This window comes from Bos taurus, chromosome X (genome assembly GCF_002263795.3).
Source record: "Bos taurus isolate L1 Dominette 01449 registration number 42190680 breed Hereford chromosome X, ARS-UCD2.0, whole genome shotgun sequence".
Taxonomy (NCBI): Eukaryota; Metazoa; Chordata; class Mammalia; order Artiodactyla; family Bovidae; genus Bos; species Bos taurus.
Genome location: NC_037357.1, coordinates 119014272 through 119023794, shown reverse-complemented (window position 1 = coordinate 119023794; position 9523 = coordinate 119014272). Strand labels below are relative to the sequence as shown.

At 46.8% G+C, this 9523-nt stretch overlaps 2 protein-coding genes across 2 annotated transcripts; both read right to left on the bottom strand.

Annotated features, from left to right (window-relative positions):
* Positions 1-4157: 4157 nt before the first annotated feature.
* On the bottom strand, positions 4158-7274 carry LOC112445025 (transcription factor SPT20 homolog). The gene has a single exon (XM_059883849.1). The coding sequence runs from the start codon at positions 7272-7274 to the stop codon at positions 4158-4160; it is 3117 nt and encodes a 1038-aa protein (XP_059739832.1).
* A 1117-nt stretch (positions 7275-8391) lies between these two features.
* On the bottom strand, positions 8392-9252 carry LOC132344361 (small ribosomal subunit protein eS1-like). Its single transcript, XM_059883874.1, has one exon. The coding sequence runs from the start codon at positions 9226-9228 to the stop codon at positions 8434-8436; it is 795 nt and encodes a 264-aa protein (XP_059739857.1). The 5' UTR covers positions 9229-9252; the 3' UTR covers positions 8392-8433.
* Positions 9253-9523: the final 271 nt, after the last annotated feature.

Genomic DNA, 9523 nt, shown 5'->3' with positions numbered 1-9523 from the left:
TCATTCATGCTCAGCACTTCTTTGAAATTCTGATAATTATTCTGCTAAATCTTATTTAATACATTAACAAGCATATTTATTATGTATTATTTATATACATTTACATATATATTATTATATACATATTATTTATATATATACTTTCAGGGATGTATTTTAGTACCATGGGCTTCCTTTGTAATGTCATATACTTTACTTTATGCCCATAAAAATGTTATTCTGAGAAATGGTTTATAACCTTCACCAAATGCCAGAGGCCTCTTATCCAGGGATTAAGCTCTTCATCAAAGTAAACTTGGACTTGCACTGCCCACTCATTTCCTTCTGTGAGAGAGCCAGACCCACGGGGAGGGTCTGTAGATCTCCAGCCCTGCCTGTGAGTGAGTGGAAGAATCTCTCTAATACAGGATGCAGTATTAGAAAACCTGCTTGGTCTAGATCTCAATTATGTCTTTGAAAATATGAGCATAACATATAAAGAGAATATATCAATGTTCAGCTGAGTACTGAATCTTTCTCCTTCAAATGACCAGAAACACCAACATACAGCTAAGTGACAGATGGTAATCTGTCATTTCATCCACATGTTTTGAGGTCTTTCCAATCATATGATGAGCCCACTGGGGACAAGTCTATATCTTGCCCTCAGTGAGGCAGTGGAGAGGGTAGTGTGTTAAAGGATCCCGTGGTCTCTGACCCCAGGAGGCTTGGGTCCAAATCTAGGCTCTGATACTTGATAGCTGGCTGACCAAGAGAAAATTATTTAAGCGCTCAATGCCTTGTTTCCTCGTCTAACTACCTTCCTTGCAAAGACTGAGTGAATTCGAACATGTAAAGACAAAATAGCACCTAGCAAAGAGTGAGAACAGAGGGGAAAATTTTGTATTTTAGAGCCTAGGTGTTTCTCAAAATGCAACTAAAGCAGCTAAGTTTTACATTTCCCCCGCAGATCAAATACTAAAGTACTGGAGTTGAAGGATTATTTTATTAGCTTTTATGGGAAAAGACATTTAACTACCTGAAACACTGCTAAGACTGCCAGTGTTGTCCTCTCCTTTGCCAGTAAGCATAAACAGCTTTCTCTAAGGAACAGGGGATCGTGGTGCTATTTCAGGAGGCAAAACACAACCAAAGCCAACAGGCCAATATTGGTATCTGCTGAGAGGTGGCAAAAGTGAGAAGAGGGCATTGCAGATAGTCTGTCTAGCAAGAAACCTAATATGCTTCTGTTACTTTAAATAAATAGTAATAAAAGTTTCTTAGGATTCTTTTCCTCAAGATTTCTCAAAACAGCAATCTAGAATTGAATGATAGATTTTCAAAATTATCACTTACAAACAAGTACAAATTCTCTGTGCAGATACACGTACCCAGACTTCATGAGCTGGGTAATATTTTCTCTCTGGAGTCCTATTTCCATCATTTCTTTGGTTTGTGGCCTAACATCCAACTTCTGGCAGGGGGGTAAGTCACTAAAACCTTGAATCTTCTGCTCTTTCCCATTTTCTCTGTCGTGTACTCATCTTTAGATATGTAACATTCATTATTCTATTGAGACTTTATCATACAGGGAATCTAGCTTAAATTGCTGATGGATAAAATTATATGACTTTTGGATGAGACCTACATTCTAAAGAGGTATTTTTCTTTGGTATCTGCATTCTCCCCATCCCACCTGGGGCCTCACACAGTACAAGGTACATGGGAAGTCCTCTCTACACAGCTGTTTGAATGAAGACATCCTCTGGGATTTTATTTCCAGGAGTACGGTCTTCATCAGTGTGGCAGTTGCTTTGAATTACCAACCTTGGTGAGGACCATTAGAAGAAAATAAACAAAGACCACCAAACAGTAATCTGAAACAAAGCTGCATTTATTTGCTTGTCTGGGAAGGAAGCAGGACTTCAGCTGGTGTCACCATCTGCACTTGAGAAGATCAGTGAGGACAAAACAGAGGAGGTACACAAATTCTGAGTTCTGGTGTCTGGTTGGCTCACAAGCTGAGCATAAACTCTTCTTTGCAATTGGCCATTGCACTGCTTCACTCCTTAAAAGCGCAGGCACTATTCCCGAAGATGTCCAGGGTGGGCTGCATGAAGCTCTAATGGACTCAGGGTCACTCCGCTGGCCTCTCTGTGTTGTTGACCTCAAGCTGATCAAATCTGTCCTTAACAGGATCTGCAGCGCATTAGTACAGCTGGGTTGATCGAGTAAGACCGGCTTGTTATCTGTCTCTTCACTCATCTCTTTTGGAACTGCCAGACCAAACTTCCCTTTACTTGGTTACGGCAAAAGGCATATATGTATACTTAGAAAAAATAATTTTATAAGCAAGTTCTCCTTCAAAGTTATAAGAACAAAATATAAAGAGGCATTCAGATACTTGTACACAAATGTTCAGAGCCACACTATTCACAATGGCAAAAGGTGGGAACAACTCAAATGTACATCAACACATAGTGGATAAACAAAATCTGGTGTTCACACACAAGGAAAGGGAATTCAACCCTAAAAAGGAAGGAAGTGCTGAGACCTGTGCCAACATGGATGAACCTTGAAAACATCATGCCAAGTGAAAGGGGCCAGACAGCAAAGGTCAGATAGTCTCTGATTCTGTTTTTAGGAAAAATGGAGAATGGGGAAGTCCATAGAGACAGAATTTAAATCGGTGGTTTCCTGGGCTAGGGGAGAGGAAGCTGGGAAGAAAGTGCTGAATGGGTGCAGAGATTTGCCTTGGGAGATGAAAATGTTTTGGAAATAGAGGTTGTGGGTGCATAACATTGTAAATGGAGTAAATGCCACTGAATTGTACACTTTAAAATAAGCGATTCTTACGTAAATTTACCACAATAAAAAAAGGTGGGGAAGAAAGGGATGAAGTAAACAGAACAGTTCAGGGATCTTTTGAGCCCCATTGAAATAAGAAAGAAGGAAAAAAAATAGAGAAGAGGAAGCAGGGGCGGCTGACCAATGGGTGATCACTCAGCAAGAGACAGAAGGGAAGGGGGCAGGGGGACATCACCTCGAATGTAACAAGGTTGAAAACACCTGAAAAACAAACAAATCGACTCATTTCCAAACATTTAGCTATTTACCTTCTGCAAACAACCCAGGGATCTCAAAAATGTAAATGATTTTATAGAGAGACAACCACATCCCAGAAGTGCCTTTTCAAAGCTGCAGCCTGGAGGACCTGGGCTGGGGACAACCATGCAAGCAAGTGCCCCACCCCCTGCTGCACACCTGCAGGGGTCCAGGGTCTCTAAAGTGATAAGATCAATTTTTGGTATGTTTAGCTTTTTCTCACCCAAAATGTCTAAAAATTGCATTTCATACACTGTGCAAAAACTTAAATTAATATGGAAGTGCATTCTCTTCTGAAGGATGTTTCTAATATTTCATAGACCACTTCACTGTAGATTACATACAGTGAAACCCTTTGTAAAAAGCCACGACCTTCCCGTGGCGTGCTAACAGGGATGGACCTTGAAGTCAGGATGCTCAGTAAAATTAGCCCCTCACTGAAGATGACAACTGCAGGACCCCACGTCTAGGAAGAATCTACCACAGCCAGACTCAGAGACCCAGAAAGTAGAGGGTGGGGGCGGGGGCTGGGGGAGACGGAACCCGAGGAGTTGGTGCTCCACGGGGAGAGAGTTTCACTTGCGCAAGCACAAGTTATCCTAGAGATGTGTTGTACGACAAGGTGAGTCTACCAAATACCAGTGAGCTGGACACGTGAAATGGTGAAGATGCCATAGTTCATGTGTTAGTAACTCATCTAAAATTTTAAAAATCATCTTGTTAATACTAATTTTTACTTTCTTGGTATTACAGTTTTATTGCCTGAGAGAAATAACAAGGCTTCAGGAGTTTAAACTGACCCTAGTTTGGGTCTGGATACACTTGAGAACATCACAAAAAAAATAACTGTGCACAACCACCACCAAAGCCATGGCTTAAGTGAAATAATCCCAGTTTATTAAAGACCTTCGGGGCTTGTATGTAAAAATTGTGCCTCTGTGGAAGGTCTGCACATCCAAGAATGTAAAATAGTGACACATTAAAAAAAACAACCCAAATGAGGTTGGCACTCAGGATTCATTTAGTGGCTGCTCTTAGATTTTTTTTTTTTAAGAGAGAAAACCAGGCAGTCCTCAGGGCTTGGGGGTGGCTGGGGGGCCTCCCTCCAGGGTCCCGGCAGTCTGGCTGCCTGGATTGGGGTCCTGAGGGGGTGGCGCGGTGGGGGCTGTTGGGGCTGCAGCCTCTGGGCACCGCACCACCCTCCAGTAAATCGGCTGGCGCGGGGCCGCCAAGGTCTGGATCCTGTGATGCAAGATCCTCAGTGTAGGGTGGCTCTGGCTGGAGCCTGGTGGAGACAACCCAGGCACCCGGGGCTGCAGAAAGTCCTGCTGCTGTTGGAGGTGAAGGACCATTGTTGGCTGGGTGTGGACAGTGACATTGGGCCGGGCAATGCCCTGTGCCCCTAGAAGCTGTAAACCCAGACACTGTGGCCCTGAGGCCTGTGCCCGTGCGGGTTGTGCCCCTGGAGGCTGTGGCCCTGAGGCCTGTACCTGTGGGGTCTGTGCCCCTGGGATCTGTGGCCCTGATGCCTGTGCCCGTGGGGTCTGTGCCCCTGGGATCTGTGGCCCTGAGGCCTGTGCCCATGAGGTTTGTAGCCCTGAGATCTGTGGCCCTGAGGCCTGTGCCCATGGGGTTTGTAGCCCTGAGATCTGTGGCCCTGAGGCCTGTGCCCATGGGGTTTGTAGCCCTGAGATCTGTGGCCCTGAGGCCTGTGCCTGTGGGGGTTGTAGCCCTGAGATCTGTGGCCCTGAAGCCTGTGCCCATGGGGGTTGTGCCCCTGGGATCTGTGGCCCTGAGGCCTGTGCCCGTGGGGGTTGTGCCCCTGGGATCTGTGGCCCTGAGGCCTGTGCCCGTGGGGGTTGTGCCCTTGAGATCTGTGGCCCTGAGGCCTGTGCCCGTGGGGGTTGTGCCCCTGAGGCCTGTGCCCGTGGGGGTTGTGCCCCTGGGATCCGTGGCCCTGAGGCCTGTGCCCGTGGGGGTTGTGCCCCTGGGATCTGTGGCCCTGATGCCTGTGCCCGTGGGGGTTGTGCCCTTGAGATCTGTGGCCCTGATGCCTGTGCCCGTGGGGGTTGTGCCCTTGAGATCTGTGGCCCTGAGGCCTGTTCCCGTGGGGTCTGTGCCCCTGAGGTCTGTACCTGTGGGGTCTGTGGCCCTGAGGCCTGTGCCCCTAGAACCTGTGCTCCTGGACCCTGTGTACCTGAAGGCTGTTCCGCTGGCTGCCGATGACTCACAGGGCAGGGCTGTGGCGAGAGCTGCTGGGTAAGTACCTGGTAGAAGCGCGACTGCAGGACCCCATGCTGGTTGCTCCAGACCACCAACCCCTGGGGGAGCTGCATCACAGTATACTGCTTCAGGCCAGAAGCTTTCTTCAAAAACACCTGCACCGTTCTGGGAGTAGGAGAAGGAAGAGAAGCAGGTGGAGGAAGCCCCAGTGGTGCTGCGGGCTGCAGGTTCAATGGCTGAGCTGCGGGCTGCTGGCCCGGCTGGATCCCCACAGGAGCAGGGGCCCTAGGGGCACACCCTCTCCCTGAGGCCTGGCTACAGCAAAAGGGGCCCACTAGTCTGATCTCCTTCAGGCCAGGGGAGATGGTCGTGACCTGGACATCCGGGATTCTTTGTAACATGACTACGGTGGACGGGGCGGCTGCAGGAAGCAAGATACTTCTGTTCAGCTGCACAGATGATCTCTGGGAAAGACTGGGTGGCTGAGGAGCAGGGCCAGCAGATGGATGGGCCTGAGAGCTGCCCGCCTGCTGTGAGGTAAAGCTGTCACTGCAGGAGCTCTTCTCTAGGCTCCAGGGACGTCTCTTGAGTGGGGGTGGAGGTCTGGCTCCCCGGTCTGGCACTGAGGACCGGATGGATGCAGCCCTAGGCTGTGCTGACCGTGTCCCTGGAGAAGGCTGCCTGAGATGGGCTGAGCCACTGGAGCTGGGTGACATCTGCACTGGACACTGGGCGCTCTTCTGGACCAGTTGCTCGGATCGACTGCCCACTCTCCCAGCATCAGTCTGTGGCCTGGGCAGGAAACTCTTGAACTGGTCATCTGTGGAGGGCTGGGGCAGACACGGCTCTCTCTCCCTTGTGGCTTCATTCTCAGACCCATTTCCAGTGGCAAGTGAATTATCAGTTGGCTGCCTGACGGTCAACCTTGTTGCCTGGGATTGGTAGGCAGCCTCACATCCAACTGCAGAATCACCTAGTACCTTCTGGGTTGGTTGTGACTCCTCGTATCTGACAGGCTTCTTCCCTGTAGCATATTTCTGCACATCCACTTGAGCTGGGACAGCCAAGTTACAGGGTCTCTGTATCCACGTATCTGCACAATCGCCTGCTTTAGAAATTTTGAGGTCATACAGTTCATTTGTTTTACTTTCTCTTATTTTTTTGCAAGAAGTCATGATTCTTGGCTCAGGAGGAGGTGGACAATGGGATAGCTCCTGTTGCTGATTCAAAGCGGGCACAGAAAACCTCTTGAGGCTCCTTTTCATGGCAAGAGTGTTCAGCTTTTGTTTGTTATAGAGCAGTCTGTTTTCAGTGCAGGCTACTGATACAGAAGGGTCTAGACACAGTGGTTCCGCTGTAGCTAAGATCAGTTGGCTCTCAAGCAAAAGTTTATCCTCCTGGGTCCAGTTCTGGTGATCACTGGCTATGGCCTCTACATCACAGACTAACGTCTGCATGGTGGGACGTAAGAGAATATGCCTGCTTTGGTAACGTGGAGGTTCCCCGGCACCGGACTGCCTGTAGTCCCGTATCTCTGCTATGACACACCCCTGATGAAAAACGTTAACCGCAGACTTTTCCAGGAAATTCAACAAAACAGGAGGTAATTCTTCAGCATCCAAATATTCGAGAAATTCCCGTTCTTCATAAGGCAACCGAATGCTCTCTGAAAATGATCCATTTTCCCCCTTGAGCATCAAGGAATAGCCTTGCTTTCCTGGGTACAGGTTGATCACCAAACAGGGCAACGACTCTCTCCTAAGAAGCTTCTCTAACAGGTTCACGTTGCTTCTTAATTCCTCCGTAACCTCAGGCTCTTCTTCACATTCTTCAACATAAATGTCATACAGTTTTTCCTGGAGAGACGTCTCTCCGCTCGACGAGTATTTCCTTTTCGGCGGTCTCTGCTGGGCAGTTGCAATGACATACTCTGCAAGATCCAAACCTTGCTCTACAGCTTGTTGCATTATCGTACAAGATGGGGACCTTGTAAGAAGAGAACATGGAAGTTGGCGATGAACCGGGCGAAAACTCTTATCTGAAGTATCGATGTGCAGTCTTGCAAACGCAGCCACTCCACTGTGGAGTAAGCAGCGTACCTCCAAATGAACACCAAGAAACCCACCCCCCGCCCCCCAAAAAGCAGAGTGCAAAATACCTGCGATTTGGGGAAATCCAGCGCTGGTCTAGCCTTGCGCTCCTGCAGATGGGCCGGAAGTAGATGGAATCGGTTCCCCATGCTCCCACCCCCAGCACAGCGCCCCCTAGGTGCGCATGCGCAGGTCGCAGATTCCGGTCTCATCATTCAATCACCTCCCGGACGTCCGGCCTGCAGCCCACACTTCCGGGTCTGAAACTGCACTTGTGCCAACTGCTGGGCAGCGACAGGCCCTCTTCATAAAACCTTGAAAGCAAACATCCCAAAGTACAAGCGGTAAACGTAAAAATCCATCATTTTTTTGTATGGCTTTAATACACACCAATTTTCATGGTAATCAGTTGCTGGGAAGGTCATGAAAAGTGGTCGTTTCTTTCTTTGGCGATCATGTCACCAAAAATTACCCACTGTTTTGGGAGTCATTTGTTCCCAAGGGCAGGACTGCTCCTGGTGTCCATCTTCAGTTTAACACACCCAGTTCGTACCTCTTGACTCCAGGGACACTTGCTGTATTTGGCGCAAGCATCAGAATTCTTCAATGACTCTTCCCATGATCTCCTGCCTGATGCTTTTCATAGAGATATGCACGATAACATGACATTCTTTTACATAAGTGCTTCCCTTTTATTTCCCTAGCTATTTCAGAAAGGGCTTTTAGTGTGTGGTAGGTAAGTTATATTGTCTGGCAATTGCAGTTCAGAATTAAACTTTTAAAAGGTGGTTTGTGTCTAATAGGGTTGAGAACTATTGTTCCTGGTGCTGGCAGTACAGTTTAAATGATTACTCTAACTGTAGACCATAGCTACAGTTCTAGGAATGGTTTAGAAGGATATGACTGAGTCCTAGACACTTTATGGGCCATTGTTTTCTATTAATATTGTTGCCTTGAAATCCGCCAGCCTTTTTTTTTTTTTTTTTTTTTTACCACAAATAAGATCTTTTATTTGTCACCATTAAGAGTCTGCATTTTAAACCGATTCTTGGACTGGTGGCTCGTATCCATCAGCTCGTTCAACTTTAGCACCTGTCTCATCCCCGGTAGCTTTTCCAGAACTACTACCTTCACCATGTAGCTCCATGAGTTTTCCCAATTCAAATTTGGGCTTCTTCAGCATTTTTACTTTTCTAACGAAGACATCATGGAATGGATAAATAGATTGGCAAGCCTTTTCTATGTCTTTTCCAATGCTATCTGGAATCAATTTATTGACCACCTCTTTCAAGTCATTTGTCTGCACCTCTCGGGTCATGATTTCCATCATCTTCTTGCGGATCTGGCGCACCTGCTGGTGCTGGGCGTAAGAGGTCTTCCGAATCTGATTGTTGCGCTTTTTAGTAAAACCCACACAGAACAGACGAAGCAAGTAACCATCGGTAGTCTTGACATCAACGTGAGCTTCAATCATGGTCTGCCACTTTTTGACCATGGAGCACATTTTGTCACGGGTAAGATCCATACCATGAAAATTAGTCAGGCAGTTTTTGCCCTGAACATCCTCAGTAATTAGCTTGAATTTTCTAAACGCTACTTCATCATTCTGCAGATCAGCAAGACTCACTTCAAAAACACGACCTTTGAGGCCATCAGATGTGATTTTGGTTCCTTGAGTTCTCGTGACCGATGTTTTCCCAATATTTCTTATGTTGAACATAGCTGGTGCTTTCACATCATACCAATCTTTTTTAGAAAATGGGTCAACCACTTTCTTCTTGGCTCCCTTTTTGCCTCCTTTCGTAAGGCACTTATTCTTGCCGACCGCCATGGTGCCGCTCAGAGAGCCAAAAGGGTCCGCCAGCCTTTTGAACAAGCTTTTTTTTAAAACTTCTTGATGTTTAGATTTAGACATAATGATAATAGGATATTCATTCTGAAGAGTCACAACTGAGAAGAATCCAAAATCAATTGGTGAAACTCCTGAATTACAGACTACTATAAAATAAATGTTTTTCTGACCAATAGAAATTATGATAATTACATATTACAGTAGATACAATCTATTGAAATAGGACTAATAACTCCTTGACTAAGAGTTCCTGAAGCATATCCCTTGTTCAGGA